This window comes from Labrus mixtus, chromosome 9 (assembly GCF_963584025.1).
Source record: "Labrus mixtus chromosome 9, fLabMix1.1, whole genome shotgun sequence".
Taxonomy (NCBI): Eukaryota; Metazoa; Chordata; class Actinopteri; order Labriformes; family Labridae; genus Labrus; species Labrus mixtus.
The window spans coordinates 19979969-20004380 of NC_083620.1; the positions used below are offsets into that span (position 1 = coordinate 19979969).

General features: G+C 39.1%; 1 protein-coding gene across 2 annotated transcripts in view; it reads right to left on the minus strand.

The window, feature by feature from the left end:
* Positions 1–5936: 5936 nt before the first annotated feature.
* LOC132980583 (neprilysin-like) overlaps positions 5937–24412 on the minus strand; it is a 31279-nt gene continuing 12803 nt past the window's right edge. For both annotated transcript variants that reach the window (XM_061046784.1, XM_061046785.1), the window contains exons 5-23: positions 18083–18163; positions 17559–17654; positions 17237–17355; positions 17056–17124; positions 16337–16471; positions 15692–15793; positions 15453–15589; positions 15171–15264; positions 14663–14791; positions 11402–11500; positions 11223–11300; positions 10892–10995; positions 10487–10545; positions 10248–10367; positions 9744–9877; positions 9273–9338; positions 8606–8701; positions 8277–8353; positions 5937–8191 (exon numbers count right to left, since the gene is read on the minus strand). In XM_061046784.1, the coding sequence (XP_060902767.1) occupies positions 8092–8191; positions 8277–8353; positions 8606–8701; positions 9273–9338; positions 9744–9877; positions 10248–10367; positions 10487–10545; positions 10892–10995; positions 11223–11300; positions 11402–11500; positions 14663–14791; positions 15171–15264; positions 15453–15589; positions 15692–15793; positions 16337–16471; positions 17056–17124; positions 17237–17355; positions 17559–17654; positions 18083–18163 (1895 nt within the window). In that variant the 3' untranslated portion in view covers positions 5937–8091. The remainder of the gene's footprint in view (positions 8192–8276; positions 8354–8605; positions 8702–9272; positions 9339–9743; positions 9878–10247; positions 10368–10486; positions 10546–10891; positions 10996–11222; positions 11301–11401; positions 11501–14662; positions 14792–15170; positions 15265–15452; positions 15590–15691; positions 15794–16336; positions 16472–17055; positions 17125–17236; positions 17356–17558; positions 17655–18082; positions 18164–24412) is intronic.

The following is a 24412-nucleotide window of genomic DNA, read 5'->3' on the forward strand; positions in this document are numbered from 1 at the left end:
ATGAATCTCTGCAAAGGTCCAGTGGTAATGGTGGGCTCTGAAGAAAGTTTCTTTTGACATGAGTAATCTTCTGTCTTATTGTTAATGGATAAACTAAGCATATATCAGTGATTTTCCCCTGTTGATTTATGTAATACTTCAAATAATCATCTCTGCACTGTGAATAATAACTCGCTTAGTCATCATCCATTAACTCTACCATCAAATAAAGGTCCCAATGAGAACACCCAGTTTCTTCTATTGACAATGGCAGATGTGACACATTTTAGTATTTGTATATCCAGGCTGTTACACTCCACCAGGTTGTGCTCTTTAAAGCCTGAACAAAAATAAGAGTGTCTTTTCTAAGGTGGTACAGGGAAGAATGGGTGTGTGTGTGTGTGTGTGTGTGTGTGTGTGTGTGTGTGTGTGTGTGTGTGTGTGTGTGTGTGTGTGTGTGTGTGTGTGTGTGTGTGTGTGTGTGTGTGTGTGTGTGTGTGTGTGTGTGTGTGTGTGTGTGTCCTCAGTGTATTCATGCCGCACTACTGGGCATCAAAAGTATAGGGTGGTGGGATTAGCAGTGTCGTTGCCATGGCTACCACAAGTCTCTCTGCTTTTTTTTTTGAGTGGTCCCGAACTGTCAGAGGATGTGAGCAGAAAAACAATGCACAGAAAATTGGGTGGGGACTTGCACTTTCTTTAACTCTTTTAATTGTTATTTGCAGAAACGGCCTGGAGGGATCTTTTGCTCGTAATCTGTTTTATTATGTAAGCACTTGATGAACTGTTTTGCTTTCAGCACATCACTAGACTAAAGATTAAAGCTTTATCAGGCACCGGCTCTAAGATTTTGACCATTGTTTGGATTCCAGCTTGAGGTAATCAAACAACAAATGTTTGCCTGACATGTCAGCTCATAGCTTGCCATTACAGTTGAGCCTCAAAATCTGTAATAGCAGCGGCATCAGCTTTAAAGAGCATTTCGAAGTCTGCATTTAATAACAGGGAATTAGATTGTCTGGTTGTGACTGCAGGTTATGCCACAACCACTTTCCAGTAAGCAAGAGATGTAAGCCCCATAAGCCTGCAAAGACTAAATAAGCCCAAACACTCGTTGTTATGTCAAACATGTGCTCCAGATGCGAACATCAGTCCGACAAGGTAATGAAGTTTAGATGGAAACTTTCAATACCACAGCAACACTGTAGGATTAGCAGAAACACATGTGATCCAACCAACTCTTGCACACACAGGTTCTCGAAGGCAAACGTGCTTACACAATCCCTTTTTTTCTGTCCTACGTAGCTTGTACCAAATACAGACTCTACTTCATTGTAATTCATCAGCATCAGGTTCGTTTTAACTGGTGGAATAATCATGTGTTTGGCTGTTAACATGCACGATCTGTTTACTTCTATAAAAAAAAAAAACCCTAGCAGCCAGCATCAATTTGGTTTTTCTGTCCTCAGATTGATCATTATGCAGGTACACCACATGGTTGGTAGTATAATAAGATGTTTTCCAGATGTGATACATTAACTCTGTTAACTCTGTTGTGTGTCTACTATTTAGATTATAGCCATGCTACTCATTTGGTGACAATATGGAAAATATGTGGTTCAGGCCCTGGAGATACGGTAGATGTTCCTTCCTAGGACGAGGCTAATTGGTGTCACAAAAAGTTTAGACTGTGCTAAAACACCACAAAATTGACTTGATACATGCAATTCAGCTTTTTTTATTTTAATGGTACAGTTGCTTTTCTTGTTTCCTCTGATATTGGTCAAAGCAGCAGTACCACAGGTGTTTGTGGATGTAGTAGCAGTACCACAGGTGTTTGCCTCTGCAACAATGTGGCCTAAGGCAGGTTGTTTCAAGGCCCAGCAGTGTTGAGAGCAGAGACAGGTTTCCATTGGTCTTAAACTTGTTTTTGCGGCCACAAAAAGGGTCCTGCTTGTGAATCTGATTTTTTTTCTGATTCGTGGGGAATTCTAGAGTTGTTTATAACAGTATATAGCTTGAGGCCAGAACCAACTGCACTTTAAAAGAAATCACATAAACAAACCTTAAAATATATTCAGATGCTGCAAGCAACAATTGCAGTAATGTGATTTTGTCAGCTGTTACATTTTGATGTAAGCGTTACAACTGCCTAGTTCGCATGTTAAAAAACAGAATAAAAAAAACAGAATAATCTCTACTGAGCATTCAAAACCAGAAAGTTTGCATGTCTCTCTTTTAAAAAGGCTTCTTTTTATTCCCTTAAATGATAAATCGACCGTGTGTTACAGTGCAAGGCACTTCTTAACTTCAGTTATTATGGACTATTTAACCTAACAAAGGGAGTGGAAATTGAATGCCAAATCAAGGCATAACATAGAGAAGCCCCACAGAGTACGGCGTGTCAAAGAAGTGACAAAAAAGTTGGTTGTATCGGCTAAACCAATTCAGTGCTTTGACCTTCATGCCTATCCTAAACTTTGAGCACTTAATTAGACTTGCATCGTCGACACTGACACTGACTGCGCTAAGATGTAAAAGTAATGAAACTTCTGCTCAAGAGGATCAATGGTTACTTTAATGGCTAAAGTCTCTGCAACTGTATTTACTTTTAAACAAGATAAATGTTGTTTTGACCCATTAGAATTCCTGTCTAAAGCTTTAGTCATTGGTATTGAAGAGATTTATTCCCCCATGAATGGGGGTGTGGTTGAACTTCTACATGATTGAGACAGGTGCACTGAAGAAGGCCGGTCAAAACGTGAGGAGAGAAATAATCAAGGTCGCTGAATTATACAAAGTGAGCTATCAGTATACCAGAACATGTGTCCTTTAGTGCATTAAAGCAATGGAATGTGTAATTTAAACTGTGGAAAAGATCCGATGCAGAAAAACAGATGGTTTATATGAACTACGTAAGGACTCTGTTATCCTTTATGGTGCTTTATATTGGTGATGTAAGTTAACTCAATCAATCACCAAAGGCTCTATTGAACAGCAGAGATATGTTAAACAACCACATGATGTCACTGTTTTACATTAATTATGGAGGGCGCACATGTTTCTCTGTGATGCTATGAAGTGTTTATTCTTACATAGATGAAGTGAAACATTTTTGTTTCTAGTTATTGAAAACATGTTTAAAGTGTTATCATTATACTTGAGTGTAAGATTATATTTTGGATAAGCCTTTATTTTTTCATCTGTTGAGTGTAAATGTTTGTCGCTTTTAGATGTATTTGAATTTTTATTATTTATTATGATACATCTGAAGGCAAATTTTTATTTTAGGTGCACAATGGGTCACATAGGAATACATTCAATATGAGTCAGAAAAAGAACCCTTACAAGTTGTCCTGCTTCCCTTTTTCGGCCTGTGAAATCTTATTCAAAGTAATGAGCTTTAAATGATCAGTTTCGGCAGGTGGTTGTTCAACATGAGTCTTGTTCTGCTCGAGGGTTTCTGCTTTTAAAGGCTTTTTTTCATTGCCATTGTAACTTAGCTAAATGTTGCTAAGTGCTGTGTTCCTGGTGGATTCATGTTCATATACGGAAATAAAACAAAGAATAAGGTCTAGACCTGCTTTTTGTAAAGTGTCTTGAGATAACACCTTTTATGAATTGGATCGATACAAATGTTTCTTGATTGGTTGATTGACTGATTGGTTGATTGATTGATTGATTGATTGATTGATTGATTGATTGATTCAAATCGAATAAGTCGAATTTGAGTATGGAAACGAGCAACAATAACGGTAAGAATTTAAAAAAGGTGAAGACAAATGTATTCACTTTTCTTCTGTACCAGTGCTAAAAATAGTAAAAAAAAAAAAAAAGCCATGTCAATTAAAACTTTTACAATACGAATAAGAGGCCTTTAACAATAAGAGCACAGTGAGAGTGTACTTCATGATAAGAGCTCTTTTCAAATCAAATGTGCACTCGCACATTGGCCATGCTAATTGCTCAGCCGAAACACTTTCTCACAAACGACTGGAATACATTATTTTCACATTATTACGGATGTATACATGCATCATTTTGTGCAAGTGGTCTTTAAGGTGTGCACACTTTTATGTTTAGTTCCCTCTCCATACACATCAGTGTCCCCCACTACACACACACACACACACACACACACACACACACACACACACACACTGCCTCACATTCCAGAGGCCACAAACCCCGCCATCCACACTCTCACACACATACCACTGGACCCACTGTTAGGGTCGCCCAAAGGTCACTTGAAGGAAAGCTGAGTCGTTTAATGACTAGAGGGCAACAGAGGGTTGCATAATTCTGTATTATGGCCCAATAACAAAGGAGTCTAGCGTGAGTGAGTTTCTAAAAAAAAAAACTACAAGATCAAAGGTTTAAAACACAGAGGTGTTAATTGTGTTTTTCTTTCACTGGCAGATACATTTTCAATCAAGTTATCTCTCTCACCCCTGTGCAGTTAAAAAAAATCCAAACATCTCCTGTGCTCAGTGATACTTCAGGATGAATCATCCACTGTCTATAGTGTGCAAAGTGCAAAACATTCTGTTCAGGACCCAGGAACATGCTGAGGTGTTGTAATGTTAGCTGTGATGTTAGCAAGCATAGCTGCTAATGACAGGGAGGGTGAGACCACGAGGAAAGTGGGTGGTGTGAACTTTCAGTTATGTGCCTAAGTGCTACAGCCAGGGAGAACCCAAGGAGAAGCCAGACAGTAAATAAGCAACTGCAACTGAGATTCAGCGGCAAACAATACTTGAAGGAGTTCCAGAGAGGTGACATTGCATTCACTCACAATCAGGCATGCCTTGATAATATAACTTCGAAATGAATTGGAGAAAATAGATAGTAGCCACTTTAAATGAGGTCTTTTTAAACTAATCAATTCAACATATCCACATTATTGACTCTTTATTAAATATAGAGTATGACACAAGAGTTGTTGATAGTCCGCTTCATTTATCAAAAGGTGTAATTGCTTTGTGCTTCTTTAGAGAAGTAAATAAATTAGAGGTCACAACCCCTATCTCTACTGTCTATTGTGTATTCATACAAATGTGTTTTGGCCCCTGTAACCCTTTCAGAATCCTCCAGATATTTCTCACACTTGGCAATATTTGTAGTTCTCATTTTTGGCATCCCTTTCCTGTACATCTTGTGCTTTATTATTCTCTTTGGCTTTCTGATTTACCTCCTAACTCTCGCACAGTTTTTTTTTTCAAAGTCCCTGTACATCCCTGACTGTTTGCCTTTCCAGTTTATGTCTGTGTACAAGCCATTCTTGTGCCAGAAAATGTGCTTGCTGGCTCATTGCAGCATTGGGTATATTTATCAGTATGCAGCTTGGGAGCAGCCATGAAGATATTGCACATTCATTTGTTTGCATCTGGCCTTTGACTAGCTTCAGACAGTAGCCCCCTACTCCCCTAATGCTTATAGGTCCAATTAGTGAGGAAGGAGTTTAGGCTAATGCTGTATTAAAATTAACTTTTTTTTCTGTCTCTTAGGAAATTAATATGTCAGAGTAAGCCCCGATATCAACACTCCCCGCAAGTCAATGATAATGCATGAGTGAGACAGTAAAAAATATCCTTGAATAGTTCAACCTTCTATAAGAGAATCACAGACTGCACTGCAGGTAGTGGGAGAACTGCTTAAAAAACTCTCCTGTTTAATGTAAACCAAGTTTCCACAATTTAGGAAAAAAGGGGTAATTTCAAGTCAGCAGGACCAGAATATTATGTGCATTTACTTTCTTATGCAGAGCACAAATCACGTCGGACATTGAACGTTTCTCATTTTGAAGCTCGCTGCCTAAAATAACCACCAACACTTGGGATTTAGTGTTACATTGCTTTGTATCAGATTGAAGAGCTTGCATATTTGTGGCCGGAAAGAAAATCCTCAATAAAACACATACACTCACGAACCCCATAACTCACCTGCAGGCTCACTGTTATTTAAAGATTTATTTTGAAAGAACAAAGCTCCTCAAGATGATTATCAGTCATTATTATAAAGTATCTAAATACAGGCAACTGAGGTATATCTGTCTTTCTACAGGTGGAGTGAGAGAGAGAGAGAGAGTGAGAGGCAGAGGCAGAAAAAAAAAGCCTGAGGGAGAGAGTGAAAATGAGAAAGAGGACTTGAACAAACAACAGAGGGAAAAAAACACAGCAGGAAAAAAACAATGTATAAAATCTGGACATGGCCGGCATTGTATGTAGGCTGAAGAAGGTCCTCATGATGCATCATTCATTGCTGTGCTCTCTGTATAAAAGGCAAATGCAAAACTTTCAACCATGAATTATCTAGAATCACAACCTCTAATACATTTTTTTTACATAAAATAAAGATATACAAAAGACTTTATCCTACTCTGGGATCCACTGATTGCTTCCAACCTACTGCTTTCAGAAGTTCCTAAGGATTCAGTAAAACAGCTTAGAATTGACAAAAAAAAAACATGTATAAAATATTGTGTTTTTGTGAAATTAAAAGGAGAGCAGACAGAATTTTTAAACATTTCGTTGAAGAGTACTTCATCCATTTGTGAACTACACCAATCGGCTTTCTTGCCAAGGGAAGGTAGAGACTACAGCACTCTCATATCATTATTTTACTTTTGTAAAACTCCATGGGGTGATCAGCTAGCCAAGCTCTGTCAATAACATGCCCATTGACACGTTATATTTGGTTTGTTTAAATCACAGGACATACTTGGAAGGATAAATACTCCCAAGACTTCAAGACTTTCTATCACTATTGGGTTACCATAAGACGACTCCACTAGCTCCCTGACACAGACCGAGGACCCGATCAGCAGACAATGCACAAGCAGATCTTTTTTTGTGCTGATCACACAAACAGGAATTAAAGTTTTAATTGGTAAATTAAAATTTTTAGCTTTGGAGAGAGCAACGTTGTTTATAGAACTTATGCTAAGCTATCCTTACTGGCTGCTATATTAGGCATTCTCTTCTACCTTTCATCAAGAAAGCAAATTAGAGTATTCATTAAATTGTCAAACTATTCCGTCAATGTTACATTTTTCTTATCCCTCGTTCTCTGGCGATTACATGTACATGTATATAAACGCACACACACAGTAGCACAACAGATCATGTAAGGCATACCAGTTTGGTTGACAGACAGTAGGCTGCGATTACAATGACAAAACAAAGAGAGACATACATTTGCACAGTCACACATAGGAGGCTCAGTGAATGTAGGAAAAAGGGGTCTGGTATCTGTCGGCTGTCCGCTCAATGATTCACAACCAGCTGGCATCTAAAAGGCGGGCAAAAAAAACTTCATTTTGGTTTATTATGACAGACTGCTAATGAACAGCAGCCGCCTGTCAACTGCAGTTAAGTCATTAATGATAAATATAGAACAGTATTGTGTAATATGTGATTACGGTTAAATATTTACTGCTCTATTCAACAAAATAAACTCTGGTTTTCCACAAGAATTGACCTATTCTATTTCTAAATATAAACAAAGAGTACATTAAGGGTACATTGTTGAGTGAATCAGCATGTAGTTGTAGGCTGAAACCAGCTGAGTTTTATGAGTGGTATTCAGCTCAGTCCCACATACAGTACAGGGGTTCAGCCCTGTTACACTTTTATAAGTATGAGTGGGTGTGTGATGTATTCATATGCCAATGAGTTTTAGCATTTGTCTGTCTGCCCCTCTTTTCCCAATTACTTGTATAGTTCCTTGACTGATGCACACTCACATACATATAGGCAGACTAACACATCGTAATAAAACCAGGAAGTAAATAAAGAGAAGAAAAATTGAAACAAAAGGAGTGATGGTATCCAATGAATAGCAGAATAATTAGTCTGATTGAAAGAACTACAGTATCAGAGTTGCAGAGACAGTGCTCTGTCTGTCCGCAAGGGTACAGTCCACTGGTCTCCTCATAGGAAGTGCAAACTGCAGTGCCAGTCAACCAGCTCTGGTCAATCCAGTAAAGAGCTAAGAGTTTGCACTTCTATGTTGCCCCCGACAAGCGCCCCAACAGTCAGAGAGGGTGGGTATTGTAGGGGTATAGGGATAATCCATACCGAAACAGTCCCAATCCCAGAGGTCTGTGGATCACCACACACGGCAGATGTTGTCGGGAATCATGTAGCTGCTCTTGTTGCAGCTAAAGGTTTTGGCAAATTCTGGGAAATTCTGAAGGGAGCCAAGTACCCTGTGATACAGAGGGGATTATTAGTTAGGGTTGATATTGCTGGATAACAAAAAAAGATGGTTTATTTTCAATTTACTGAATTTACCTGAATTTACCCGGACTGTGTACATCTACTTTAATAGAATTAACTGCTTGCTCTGGTCGATGTGTTCCACACCACACCTGAAAAAAGAAAAAGGTAAGTTCATGCTTTATCTCACATCCATCCATCCATCCATCCATTCACCCAACCCTACATCCATCCATCCATCCAACCAACCATCCATGATCCATTCATCCAACCCTACATGGATCCATCAATCCATACATCCATTCATCCATCCATCTGTCATTTCTCGCACAAAACCTGAAAAAAGACAAAGATTAGTACATACTCCATCCATCCATCCAACCCTACATCCATTCATGAATTACCTGAGCAAAGTTTAGGAAGAAGAGTTGATCATGGGAAAGATAAATGCCAGGCAGTGGTGGCTCCTCTCCATGCTCCTTCACATAGTTCTTATATGCCTGCAGTATGAATCCAACACATACATTAATTATTGCTGTTTTAATTTTTAATTATTGTTTTTAATATAAACACCTAATTCTTAATTCCCTCATGTCATTTCTGTCTCATTGCTCTTCGACATTCACAGTTAAACTTGGAAAATGTACAACAAACCTAGCCCCGTAAGAAGAAATTGTTATTATGCTGTCTTTATCGTCATGTCAAATTTCTGAGGATACAACCTTAAACCCCCCCAAAAACCGAATGTGAAATTGCAAAAACAAGACTGCAACAAGCTTCAAAATGGCAACACAACTTAGAATGTAAATGTAATATAGAAGATGACATGTGCATAATGCACTGTGAAAGCCCTTATTCTGTATACCTCTGGTTAAAACTGCTGAAACATCATGTCCTCCCTGTTTGTGTTTACAATAGCTAATGAGTCTGTCACTGACATGGCAAAATGACACATCTATTAATGTTAGCAAGAAGACAACAAAATGAAACCACAGACTGAATGCCATCATCTGTCACCTTTAAACCAGGGTTCTCAAACCAAGTTTCGTCCTGTGTTTTCAGGCTCATTACCTGATATGCCTGCCGTATTCCCCCATTGTCAGCAATGTTCTCCCCAAGGGTGTCGTTACCATTTAACTAGAGAGGGGACACAAGGAGAGCGACAACAAAGATTGTCAGGGGAAATAGGACCAAGGTAGATGGTAATTTTTCCTCTGTATCACAGCAAACAGCAGATATCAGTCATTGGTATACAAGTTGTAATTTTCCCAAGGGATAAAAGAAGAATTGTTCAAAGCAGTAGGACAGGAGGAGAGACAAACAGAGAGAGAGAGGTTGATGTGTCAGCACAAAAATAATTTAACATATATGAGCCTGCAAAAAAGGGAAGAACGATGGAAAGGGATAGGCAGGCAAAAGTAACGGGGAAGCAAACAAATGAGACAAAGAAGAGAAGTTTTTGATATTATTTGATATAAACTATAAAAACTTTCAAAATGAGGAGAAACAATTGACAAGGACTGTCTATTGTCCGGGACATACATGAAGTCCATTGGCCAGGTCCCAGGAGAAGTTGCTATACTGATTGACGATGCACTTGGACAGATCCAAGAACTTCTCAGTGGATTCAGGTGTCCACCAGTTCTTCAGGTCGCCATCTTTATCATAGTTTCGACCTTAAACAAGAGGCAAATAGCATCAAAGGTCTAAACAACCACCATCTCTTTTTTTTCCAAGGCAACATTTAAAATTAGGTCAATTACTTATTTCCTTCTTCTATTTCTATTCATATTTATGATATTTGGGTGGCTTGCAGTTGTGGAGTGCTGACATTTTTTTAGATTAAAAAGCCCAATGAAAATAAGCCGGTGAAATTGTATTGGGATTATGTGATCCAAGGCAGCAAGCAGATATGGCATTTCAAAACACTTTTTCTTCTGAAGTGGTACCAGGTACAGAAAAGGGAAATATATCTATCCAAATAGCAATATAGCAGCCAAAATTGCCTCTGGGAGGATTAGCGAGCAACAGAGTGGAAAATCATACCATTGTCATCAAAGCCATGTGTGATCTCGTGACCGATTACCATGCCGATGCCTCCATAGTTGAGGGATTTAGGCTGGCCTTTACTGAAGAAAGGCGGCTGGAGGATGCCTGCAGGGAACACTGATAGCAGGGAATAAAGAAACCAACTAAATTGGCTTGTCTTTAAAATATATATATATATATATGTAAACTTGAGCATTTGCTGCTGAATGTGTTTGCATGTGCACATGTGAAAATACCTATTTGGTTTTTGCTGGATGAGTAGAAGGCGTTAACAACAGCAGCTCCAGTTACCCACCTGAAAGAGACAAGAATGGTGGAATTATAGAATGGTACAGTAAGGTGCACCAAATCACATTCAATGAAAAATATTCAAATTAATCCGTGGATTATAGCAACAGGCTAACATTAGAGTTCCTGCTGTGCCTGGTGAAAGGCTGAACTGTGTCTATGAGTAGGAGTTTGTGTGGGAGAATGTGAATGCACAGTGCTAAATGCAAGCTAGTGTGTCAGACCACAAGCACCATAAGCATAAAACAATGATCAGGGATTTAAACAGAATTGTACGTTTACAAACACTGCAACTTTAAAATTAGTTTGTTCACTGAGCATTGATTTAACTCTGCCCCCTCGAGGAAACTTACTCCTCTTTGTTGACTTTGACCCTGAGTTTCCTCAGGCGCTTCTTCTGCACATGCTCCAGGTTCAGTAAGCTGTTTTCGAAGTACTCCTCTGCACTGTAGTCCAGCTAACACCAACACATGCACAGCCAGAGAAAAGGGAGGATTAGCTACGATGAGAGCTATCAACACCTGGTCATATATTCTCTCGCTGCAGCTCATAAAGGCCGAAATCTCACAGAAATGTTTTCAGAAAATTGATATGCTGCCACAATGAACCCACTCTATACTCTGCTGTACTAAGTCAGTAAAAAAAAGGGAAAAGAGACCAAATGAAATAACTTTAGACACTCACATCTTTGTACTCATTGTCAAGGTAATCATCATCCATGATGTTGTCAGAATAGCCGATTCGTTCTCTAATAGCTCGTGCCTACAGAAAAGAAGAGGCAGAAAGTTAGCACATGTATAATATTTATTATATCCCATACTGAAAAAAATAACAGACTACAATACATTGCAAAACGACAATACCTTTTCTTCAGCTGCTTTCTTTGTCTCTGCATCCATCCAGGTCAAATCGTCAAGGTTACTAATGAACACTTCCCGAATGTCTTTAATCATCCCCTCCATCTGATGCCAACACATACACACACACAGACACACAAAGAGAGAAAGAAACAAGAGTCTGAACAATTGCAATGACATTTAATAATAAATTGTAAACCATGAACTAAAACTATGAGTCAACACAAGTTGCCCATAGTACGGAAATATTTCTCTTAAGATTCTCAAAGAGGCTCCAGTTCAAAGTATATAAAAGCTTTTTGTTACATATGCTGCAACACAGTCATAATAACAGGCCTCATGATTTAGACCTCATCATGACACATTTATTTATCAATGTAGAAACACTCAGGGTTACACTTCCTCTGTGTATGACTGTGATGACATCACTTCATATTATTGATATTGTGTGAATGTTTCTGTGACTAATTTTCCAAATGGAATAATACTCATAGTCAACTATGGTAATGTATGAGCAAATGAGAGCGTGACAATGGCAGACATAATATAAGAACATGTTTTGTAAGTAACTGTGACTAAATGAATGTACGTACATTCAGTACATCCATGCAAGAGTGCCATTTAATCACAAACAGAAAGTCTCACTTGTTTAAACATTTTCTACACAAAATTGCATTTCTGAAAATTGTACCAGTTTTACATTCTGCCTCTTGAGTCCTTTTATACATACTTTAATTTACTTGAAGATGCACAGTAGTCTTTTATTGAACAGTGTTTTACTGAAGTCATTCAGAGCCCTCCTAACTCCTATGAAAGGGACAATAAAGCTCAATGTTTTACTACCACTCTGATACATTTAAAAAAAAAAATAGTTTTGTCGTTCTTTCTAAGCAAATCCATGGGTGTAAATAAACACATATTTCTACCTCAGCATACTATTCCTCACACAATATTGGCATTGGCACAACTGTAGAGGTCTCAAGATAAGGACATTTTCTTTTGTATGCAAATTCACATGGCAAGTTTCAGCAAAATCCACATCAAAAGCATAGCTTTCAGTTGGAACCTGTGGTGTTTCTTCAGTGTATTGCTCTTGAGTTTCAAAAGTTTACAAGAATGCGTTTACACACATAGACAGACTGACTGGCGCCACTAGGATGGCATTATGCTGTGTGCAAATCATGTACTGCAAGGGACAAAACAAAAAAAAACAAAAGTAAAATAATTCACAAAAAAGTGCCTTAACAAACACAAATCTGCGAACAAATAAAGGCAGGGGGGAAATACAAGAAATGCGGTTACAGGGAAGGTCAACCTTCCAGATCCTGCAAACCACAGAGACCACAGCTGACAGAGGCATTCCAGTGTCTCATCATATCAGCAGACCCCTCGCTAACACACTGCATGACCACTTGGACAACATGCTGTGGTTCACCACAAAACCGGCACGAACCATACTGATGAGGCTTTTCAGAAAACCATACAGTGTGTGGGTGTGTGTATGTGTGTGTGTATATATATGGTAATGTTTGTGTGGTTTCTGTGAGGTTTATGTATGTATGTATAAGTGAGTGTATGCTGTGTTCATGCATACATGTCTGCGATTAGCAGTATGCATAGATGTCTGTTTACACAATCTGATATAATACCTTTCATGGGTCAAATGCAGGGTTCTTACATGTACAGTGTTAAGCCTCTTAAACAAATATATCATAATAGTTATAGTTACAATTATAATGATTACCCATTGTGGGCACTTATCCACTGCTTTTTAACTTAATTTGATTCACCCTGACAAAAAGTAAGCAGTTATAATATCCATGTATCCAGCAGGCAAATCCTTGAGTAAACAAGGGGAAATAGTACAAGCATAAAATACTCTTGGAATCAAACGTTTATCTTTTCATAATGAAGAAAACAAAATCCCCTGTAAGGTATACAACTACAGGAAATATTTTGGATAGTTTCCAGTGTTTCATTGCTGTAAAAGCAGTATCTTACCTTTTTTCAGCTGTTCCCTTGGAACTGTAATTTATGTTGTGTAGTTTAAATAAAAAAAGAGCTTCATCAGCAATATATCAACTACAACTTAAGTTGTCAAATGATGATTGGACTTAAATATTAAATGTTAGTAGTAAGGTAGCAGAAGTCAGCTGATTTTTGAATCTATTAAAGTAAGGTACTTCTTCATTACTGCTGATCGTGTGTGTTATGATTTTCTGTGGCAGAGCGGCAGAGTGCCAGCTGCATGTCAACTCAGCACATTTACCCACGTGTACTGTTTATAGGGCCATGTATTCGTGGAAATGAGACGGCCCCGTGTGTCCCTTTCCACTGCCACACTCACACACACACACACAGTCTCATTTTCACAGTGTGTGATGTGCGATCCACATGCTTGAGTGGGCAGAGGTCCAGAGGATGACAGTGATTTACCGTGTGTGAGACACTCAGCATTACGACAGATGTTCACAGTCACACAAACAGCCTGGCTTACATTCACTCAATCACATGCCAAAGATTACACACACACTTGTGTGTCAGGAGGAGGAATTGTAGGTGGTGTGGGCTTGTTAACATGCACACCTTTATCAGCAGCTTTCAACTCCTGCAAAAATAATTCAGTGCTCTGGTGGACACATGTGACAAAATAAAGGTGAGAGAGCACTCATGAGAATTAAAAAAATAACAACTTCTGAATGTTTCGATATCTCCATATTCTAACACCCTAACACTGTTAGTGTGAAAGCACATGCTGACACAACCAAACATAATGAACAAAAGTGAAACTTCTTGCTGATATTTGTACTACTACTTACTGATATTTCTACTAACCTCAAACCATCTATAAAGCTCTTGTGTGGAACTTTTTGTTTGTTTGGATTTTGGCACACCTTTTGGCAAAGCGCCTTATATCAATGCTGATATTGTTCTGTTCATGTGTAGGTATTCTTTTCAAGCAAGAATCTCTTCCTGCTTTCCTTTATCAGTCAAATATTTCATTCATCAAGATTTGTTGTTGTAGAAAAAAGGGCTGTTTTTGCATGTCGCTGCTTTGTGTGACACCTACCCCCGGCAGCAGTTTTCAGGTCTTAAAAAAAGACTGCAGAAATAATCTTGTGGCTGATGGTCTCTTTTGCTCTTGTAGTTCACATAGAGAAATCAGTATTACTGATTTATTCTGTTTCATAACCAGCTAAAAAGTGCACATAGCGACATTAAATGTAAGCTAATCTAATCATAAAAGTACAATACACCCCTTCTCACCAGTTCTTTGCTCTTTTCAGAGAAGGCCTCCTGCACGTACAGTCGTCCCACAGCATTGTCCATGTTGTTGTTCACATAAAGTGCACACTGTCGCCACACCGCCGCCTCCGACGTTGTACCCGACATGGCCTGCAGGAAGAGCAACATGCACCGATCAATTTGAAATGCAGGATAAACCACTCAGCATGTTGGTCAAAGAGGCTCGTGACCCTCCCTTCTTTGCACCTTCATTATGCATTACTAGTAATTTAGGACTAAAAGGAAAAAGGGCAGGAGGGAAATCATTAGATCAGGAAGAGAGGTAGGATTAGACAGAGTTATAAATATGTAGAAGTAATATGAATGGAGCTGAGTGTGGGCATCTGGTTTTTATTAGAGCCAAGGCAGCTACAGGTTTATTTTTAGCTGTGCTAGCTGGGCAGCTCTATGAATTGCAATGCCAAAATCGATCTTTAACAATAAAATCCTACTTGGCCCTTGTGTTCATCTACAGACAGGTGAAGTTTACCTTGCGGAAAGCTTTCCTGGTGTCCCTGTATGCTCTGCTTAGGCTCATCACATTGTTCATAGCAAATCGGCCCACCATGTAGTTCTGCAGATCCCTGTGGAGAGAGATAGGATATTCAAAGACCTTCTCTTACTCACACAAAGCTACGATTTATCAGTAATGGGCGAACAGCTGTTTTCATTGTATGCAGTTTTATCCGCCCCCGCAAACCCACACTCATAAACCAGCTTGCGCTATGATACACAGTCACACACAAAATCACACACTCATACAAACACATACCTCTTGGTGTATTTGCCCAAGATGAGGTTGAGTCTTCGGTAATAGTTGGGGGAGTAGTTTATGACCTTTTCTGTGTCAGGAATGCTGATGTTGACTGTACCCATTATCTTAGCTGTGAAGTAACTCCAGTCAAATACCTTCAGGAGGAGTCCAAAAGCACAGAGAAAGAGGAAAACAGAACATTGGCAAGAACTGGGAAGGTAAAAAGAAACCAATTCTGACAGTTAGTCTATTTTTACCTGTGATTCAACCTCAAGGGTGAAGTTGGCGTTCAAATCGCCCAGCTCCATCTTGTTGTAAAGCAACACTGGATTGTTACGGTCCTCTGGAGTATCAGTGGCCTTGGAGAGAGAGCAAGACAGAGAGGTAGATAATCAAGAAAGCTGTGCTGTAACAACATAAACCTCCTGCTTCCTGATACATGTGCACGATCGCTGTGCAGGTCCAGCAGCAACAAACATAGTTGAAGTCCCCTGGAGACTCCAGGTCCTGTAAATGTCAGAGCTCGAGCGATGACTGCCTTATAAAATCCAGCAGCCGAGTGCAAGGGAAGTCAAGCATGGCAGTGAGTGGAGCGGACCAGCTCAGAATGACAAACTGCGGAAACCTGTTGATGTTTGAGAAAAGTTGCAGTGCAGGGATCAGGCTGGTTAACGACTTGTTTTGAACAGCAGCTGCCCCTGACTTAAGAGCACAAACAGACCAGAGATGTTTGGTCTACTAATGGAGACTAATGGTAAGTTATTAATTGAGAGGTTTGAAAACTTTGTTTTCCCTTTGCGGTTTTTCAAAGATACTCCTGTTTAGTCTAGAGGGAAGTTGTCAGATCTGACAAACAATTTGGGCATCTTCTGAAGAAATGCACGGTGTGAATGCACGCTTACATTGGCGATGTCTCTTTCCAGGTCCATAACTCGTACAACCTCCTCCCTGATGCTGGTTTCGTTGAAGCTTAGCCCCCGGTCAGTGCGGATCAGCTTAGCCAGGTCAATCATGAATTGCTCGTAGGCTCGACATGCCTGTTAAAGACACACACACACACACACACACACACAATCAGGATATTCATACTATACTAAACAGGAAGGAAACAAGGTCACTGGTTTGGATTCAACCAATGACCAATATTCGCGCACTTGTAGAAACACACGCACACGCATACACTCCTATAGCCCCCTGAAGCGGTTAAGTGCTGCTTTCTGTATATCAATCTAGACTCCACTCCAGAACCAGAGCAGAGGATGTCTGCTCTAAAAACACACACATCTGGTCTGGTTTGAGGCGCAACCAAATCCGTTCTGATTTGCCCCTTTGAGTAACCATCAGTTGCTGTCTTTGAGTGCCTTTTTATTTATTACATACACACATGCTTGCAAAGTCATGGAAGCGTGCAAATAAACACAAAGTGAATTAAAGTTCTGATGTTTCCACTGATGCACTCATCATATGTCTGGCATTGAGCTTCCTGCAAATAACTTCAGGAAAGCCAGATTCAGTGGCACTGGCCCAAATTAACGCAACAGCTGTTTCAGCCAGTATTGGTTAAAAGTCTTCATTATATATATTATATATGTGTGTGTGTAAACGTGAACCTTAAGCCTACCTCTGCATACGGTCCTGTGCAAGCGTAGTAATCTCTGGACAAGAGGCCGAGATTGGTCTGTTGGTCAAACTGGCAAAGAAGATATTTTTAGGGTGGTTAATCCCCAGCTGGTTGGATGGGATGTGTGAGTGTTTGTATGATTTTGGGTTTGAGGCTTTTCTAGCTTCAGTTGCACACCTACATGAATGATGTGTGAGTTGGAGTCCCTGTCATCAGTGCCAACGAAAAAGTTAACCAAGAGTTGAGCTCCAAATTTCTCGTTCAGCTTGCCGATGATATCCTCCAACCGCCACCTTTTCCCTGACAAACAGAGAATTAAGGAAAAGTAAGACCCACGGATTGTACATGAAATCTGCAAAGTGCTGCTGCTGTTTTTTTTTTAATGTTTCTTCAACTTGCACTAAATTGTATGTTTCCTTTTGTGCAACTGCCCAAGGCAAATTTCTGCTTGGGCCAATAAAGTATATCTAATCTGATCTAAAAGTGGGAAAGAAATACTTTACCATAGTTGGTCTCCCAGTTGTCCACAGCCATGGGCCACTCAAACACGTCAGGCAGCATTTCAAGCAAAGGAGCCCCTCCTCTGAGCTCAATTAAACCTTAAAAAAAAGTGCAAAAAGTCCATTAATCATGAATATCTTTCTTTACACTAATCCAAATTGAGAAATGAATTTAAAAGAAGAAAATAAACCTTGATTTGATTCATTTATTCCACTTATCATTAAGCACAGCTAATCTATGCAAATTTGTGCACATTTCAGGAATTTACTGATGTGACATCTCAGACATAATGCATTTTAAGAGAGCGCTTATTAGAATACCACAAACCCATAAAGCAGGAAGACACTAATTCTTTTAAAACTAATACTTCATTCCAATTCTTCTTGCAGTCTTGAAATCCTTTCTGAGTTTCACTATGCATTAAAGGGAATGAGAGAAACAACCTTTGATGACAGTAAAAGAAAGATGTTCACTTTAGTAGAAGAAGAAAGAAAGCTGTGTTAAAGTCTGATGCCTGCTGACTCACTCTCATTAGTACAAGACTTGTAAAGGGTCTTGGCCTTGGTGAGCGCCGTGGCTTCCCCCTCCTCTGTTTTTTCAAGGACACCTACAAATGGAGCAGAGAAACAAAGCAGGCATGAAGGAACCAAGTACAGCACGAGTGGACATGTGGAGTACGAGAAGAGAAGGATGTTAATAAACCTAGGTATGATGTGGATTCTTTTTTTTTTTTTTAATTTATTTTGTTGACAAAATTCTGCTGTCGTCCAGGTGCATTCAATTATTTTAATGAAGGCATGTTGTCTGTCGCTGTTTCAGAAATGATGGCTTCAAACTGTGGCAATACATAGCAACCAGTGACAAAACAGAAAACATGACATTGGAGGTGAAAAAGGAAACGTGACATGACTGCATCTGAAGTGGACAAATAATGGGAAACCAATGTAATTTCTTCTCAATTCAATTCTGTATTTTTGTTACTTTTTCAGAAGACAGCTGTTCCAAAGATTGGAAAAAACACAAACTGGCCAACACCTTAATACAATTTCTAGATTGATCAAAGGATTGAAGACAACAAATAAAGCTTTATATGTGGATATTTTATTACTGAACAGAATTCGGTCAATTCTGATAAGATTTAGCAATTCTGCGACATCGTATCAACATTTGCCATCTTTCAGAAGATGAATGCTTATATCATCAGATGCAACAAAAGCATAACAAGTACACCAAGACATATTTACAGAATGTTCCCTTGTACTCTGCATGACCTATTTTGCTTTGAATTATGGAATACATAATTCAACACAAAATCATAGTTGCATTGTAATTAATGTTTTCATTTGAGTGATGATCTGAGTCATTTGCCGTCGCGGTCAATGCTGTCACTTAATCCAAAAATTAGAATGGCAACATGCAATGCATATTCGACTCTCTTGTTGCAATAAATTGAATTTTCAGCATGGCAACGGTTTCAAGGTGAGAGCAGTGACCTCAGTACAAGAAAGTCACAGCAAAAAAAGCCGAAAAGAAATCAAGGTGCAGCAAGGCTGTAGGTGTGGTGGTAAAGTGCCATTTGAAAACATGAGTGAACACCATTGCTTGTTTTATTGCCTCCATTTATTGCCTCTTCAACACCTGTTGTGGGCATATGGATGCCAGTTAGCTAAGCCTTAGGCTAGATAGTGTTACGAGGCAGACAGCTAATCAAAATGAGTGATAAGTGTTGGGGTGTAAAGTAGTTCAGTTCCCGGGAAGGGAGAATGGGACCAACAATACCTTTCCTGCACTGCCTGAAGGCACCGAGTCGCATGTTGTAGCTTTGAAGTCTAACAATTTCCTCAGGATCCTCTGTCGCTTTTAAGCAGCATCGAGCATGGGAATGAGCTTAAATGACTGTTCAGATCATCAAACCCAACACCCACGTGGAAATGTAGGTGTTTGCTGAAAACCACCATGGTGAATGCAAGTGATTTGTTGTGATAGTGTTGGAAAGTCTTTGCCCTCGGTCTTTCTACACAAAGTAAACCTAACACCTACTCACGAGGCAGCTTTAGCACAACTTCAGGTAAAACTGTTTGGTGAAATGTCATGCAATACCGAATGATTAAGAACTTGATCTCTAAGACGGCACTCTTGTGCTACAAACACTTTATGAGCCTGTAGCTTCACAAAGTTTGGTGCAGATGGTTCAGCTAGTATGTCAAGGCTCCTGGGTGGCACAGGGCTCTTCTTAAAAGAACATATTAAAAAGGGCTTGACAGATTGAGAGCTTAAACCCTGACTGAGTCACTTCAGTAAGTTCCAGCTATCATGATTTTACAGCCCACAGATGTTAAAGTCTGCAGAGATTTGGGAGGGTTTTTTACGTGATCCTTTGAAATCCATGGGATCCAATACCTGGCCAAGGTTCAATGACACTGCCCGACTTGACTGGGCTGAACGGATTAAAAATATCATGTAGGAAAGGTTCATGGGATATATTTATTTGTATGATTCATATATTTTATGTTTTGTTTTTTTTTTTACCTCAGGGCTGATGTTTGTTTTGTGATTTCTTCTGCATCTCAAACTCAAAGTCTATGGATTGAGTGATAGGACCTATAATGTGTTTGGTTTATAAGGACTGCATCATGAAAAATGATCGAATTTGATGTAAACATGTAACTGTACATGCAATATGTATGTTAATTGTAAACTTCATGAAAGCCTTATTCATTGTTTATTGAAGAAGAAATGCATTACCAAACTGTTAGAATTGTATACAAGCAGCTGGAAGCTTGTGATATTTACATGTTAACATGTTTCTCATTAGAAATTCATGTGCATTTAAAATAGAGTAGGACATTTATTTATAAAGTACATTTGATTACATGAAAGCTCAATGTGCTTTACATTGAGGATAAAAAAACACAGAAATACTTGAAACAAAATCTCATTTCAACAATTATGGCTAACATACAGAAATCAAATCAACAAAACACGCACCTAATGTATGACAAAGTCCACACATACATCATCAGACACCACACATAGCAGTCAAACACCAAAAAGCATGAAAAAATGTATAAAAAAAAACTACTGCACATACAACCAATGACACACACTAACTATCTAACAATGCATGCTTTGGAGAATAGATATGTTTTGTGTTTTGCTTTAAAAGTAGAATTGTGATGGACCTTAGGGCAGCAGGTATTTTGTTCCAGAGAGGAGGACCCCAGTAACTAAAGGCCCCTTTTTCCAGCTTTCAATCTAATTGTTCTTGGTATGACTAATAGACCTCAACTTTATGACCCAAGGGCCAAGGTAGCATTGTAGCCTGTGAGCAAGTCAGAAGTATACTTGGGAGCTGAACCATTGAGTGCCTTAAGGATGTGATGGGACCAAAGTGATTCTGTGTGGTACAGGGAGCCAATGGGAGTGTTTTGAGTTGGAGTTGGAGTTGCCTCACAGATTGTTTCAATAGTCAGGCATACAGAACATTTTAGTAATCCAGTCTGGTTGAAAGGAATGCATGGATGAGTTTCCCTTTGGCTGTTTGGGATTTGAATGATCAGAGTTTTGATCTGTTCTGTAAATGGTAAAATGCTGTTCTGGCAACAGAAGTCGGAATCCAAAATAATGCCAAGATTTCTGACTTGCTCAATCTATTTCATAAACATTGATTCGAGGTGAAGGTGGATTTGTTGTGTCTGATTATTTGGACCAACAATACGTTATTCAGTCTTGTCTGGGTTGTTTTTTCCACCTTGGTTCAGCTCTCCAGCAGATTCTCTTTGCCATCTTCATTTTTTTTTTTTCACTTTTTCTCCGGGGTGCTTTTGGTGGTCCATGTATTTGTCTGTTTTTTTTTTCCGGAGAGATATGATTTTCATACAACAGACCCAGGCTCTGTACACACCAGCTCAAGGAAGTGACAAATCTCATACTACCTACTCTACCACATGCCCCCTAATGGCCCCTCACAACCAAAATGCAACTATTTCTGGTGCAAACATTACACATGACGCAAAGAGAACACAAGAGAACCACAGACTACATCTGTAGAGAGATCTCAGAAAAGGGCGGGGGGAAGTAGAGCTCAGGTGAGGTGTCCTGATCGGGGCTAGCACTCAACCCTGTCAGATCGGGCTGTTGCTCTACCTCCTGCTTCTCCATCACTCATAACAAGGGAAGAGAGGAGAAAAGAAAACCAAGAGAGATAGATGGATGGACGCAACTATTGTTGGGTTTACATCTGAATCCAACATTGGATTGTAAACCAAATCCAGTGCTGGGTTGATATTAACATTGATGTGTTTAACTCAAACATTTGAAAGATACTGTTTTTTGTTGAACATGAAAATGTGGTTAAATTGACTTCAACCACCATCACAAGACAAACAGAGTATTAAGTTGGACATGAAAATAAGATGCCTTCAATGGAATCTTTTTAAAGGTTTGTACGGTTACTTATGGTAACTATTTTAATTTACCAACTCAAAAACATCTGGATGGTGTCTTTGGCGACACCTGTGGTGGTAGGTTGTAATTGCAGGTGTAAATCTAGTCCTTATTTGACTTTTCTTTCCTGAGATCCATACAGAGACGCAGATTTCAATCAGTTTTAAGTCACAACAGGCAACTATTTCTGTGTTTGTTCAGTCAAAGTTACTTTGTTTACTCTGAGGATTTGGATGGAGACTGGCCTCACAACATAGAGATAATTGGGCCATCAGCTGAAGCCATCATTGTGCTAACTCACTTGATCGTGAGCTCAACATTTACTCAGCCCAATATCTTTAAGAATTCATCAAAGACTCCCAGAAAATACTGGGGTCTTGTTTTTTCTTCCATCAATCTTCTCATCTAACTCTTGGCAGGAAAGGGAATAAGCCTATTTCTGATAATGATGAACTTTAAATGCCATTACTAATTAAAAGGATCCCCTCTGAACAGAGCTCCAGTATTGCCTGTCACACATACAGATATTCCTTATAAAAGCTGCATCAGGATATACTCCATCATACTGCACATCTCAATGGCACTCCAGGATCAATACAGGAAAAAGGATGGCTCTTAAATTACACAGCTGACTGACAGGAAACTCTCCCTGGAGTACAACAAACATCACTCATGTCACTGTGAGTTGGCATCAAAAGATTAAGATGAAGACATTTTTCTGACTTTACCAACAGACATCTCAAACTAAGATGGTTTTCGATAAAGCAGTTGGCTCCCAGTTTATCACTTTTTTAATCCTTAATTTATATCATGTCACATCTGATCATTGTGGCTTACAAAAACATCTGTTCTGTTTTTGATCATTTATGAAAATCCATTCTATTGTCACTAACTGAGCAGCACCAAATTATTCCAAATTAAATTCAATATTAAGTCATAATCTTCTTTCATTCTTGTCATTTGCTTCCACTCATTTCTCTCTGTGACTGGTACTTGTCTCAGTGCTTGCATGACTGAATTTCACTCCATCCTCTTTCCACCCTTTCATTTTCATAATCCTCCCATTTCCTTATTACCATGTGTGCACTATTTATGTGCTCATTTAATCTTAATGAAGTCCTGAGATAGGGACCCTTCACAGGGCGCTTCCTGCAAAAGGGCACAGATCATGTGTGTGTGATTGGATTACTGACTGCCTGGTGCTAATGTTTAACCACGGCAAAGGCTCCCACTTTACGAGCTCTCACTAACACACACTTTCTCCTTTTAAAGCTGTGTGTGTGTGTGCGTGCGTGCGTGTGTGTGATTGTTTGAACTTGTTTGAGGACAGATTTTTATGCCACCTGATGTTTGTTTGAAACATCTTGTCAATTTGAACCAAATCTCTCAGCATGATAGTGAATTTGTATTTTTCTCTTCTCTGCGTTTCCGTTTTATCCTTGGCTGCTGTTGGTTTGACCAAGCATCTTGCTTGCATTGTTTTCAGTTTTGCTTCCAATGTTTCATCATGTAGACTTAGTTAGTATTACATGACAGTACTTATGCTGTACTTGATGAGGATAAAGAATTTTAAATGATTAAATAAATAACAAAATTTGTCTACTGGCTGTTTGCAATCCAGGGGCTGATTTATATGTATTAGTATTTTGTATGTTGGTGTTATATCAAATAAACCTTTTTTTTTTTTTTTTTTTAGCTTTCTAGGCCTTTATCTTAGAGACAGGACAGTTGACAGAGTCAGAAACAGGAGAGAGAGAGAGAGAGAGAGAGGACAACCTGTGGGGAAGGAGCCACAGGTCGGATTTGAACCTGGGCCGCTCGCTCTCGAGGACAAAAGCCTCCGCATATGGGGTGCACACACCAACCACCAGGCCACTGAGTGTAGAGCTGGAAGGTGAGAAGAACTATTTTTGGGTCTCTGGGTCTAATTGTTTTGTTTATTTCTTGCATTGACAGGTTATGGTGACTCACAGGTTGGAGCACTTTTAAAGCTCTGAAAGTCCTTAACATCCTGTGTCCCAAAATATCAAGTAATTTAAAAAAAACTGTAACGCTTTTCTTCAAAGAACTCTAGGGGAAAAAATCCAATTATAAAGTTTAAGGTTTAATTACAAACAAAGCATGAAATCACTTCTCTCTAAATGCTCATGCTTTCAAGTGATGGTTTCCTGTTTGCTGAAACATTTCACAGCTGAATGTATTCTGACATTCTTTTCAGAAACAATTTGTTAGATAGTTGTTGAAATATCCGTACATCCTGAACGTAGTAAATAAATCAAATGCTGTGACAAAAGAAGGAAAATAAATCTGCTATAGGTGACGCTTATATAGGATAACATGCATGTATACCTTCCTGCACGCACTCTGCACTTCATTGTATATCGCTGGTGTTTCAACAAGACTTGGCATT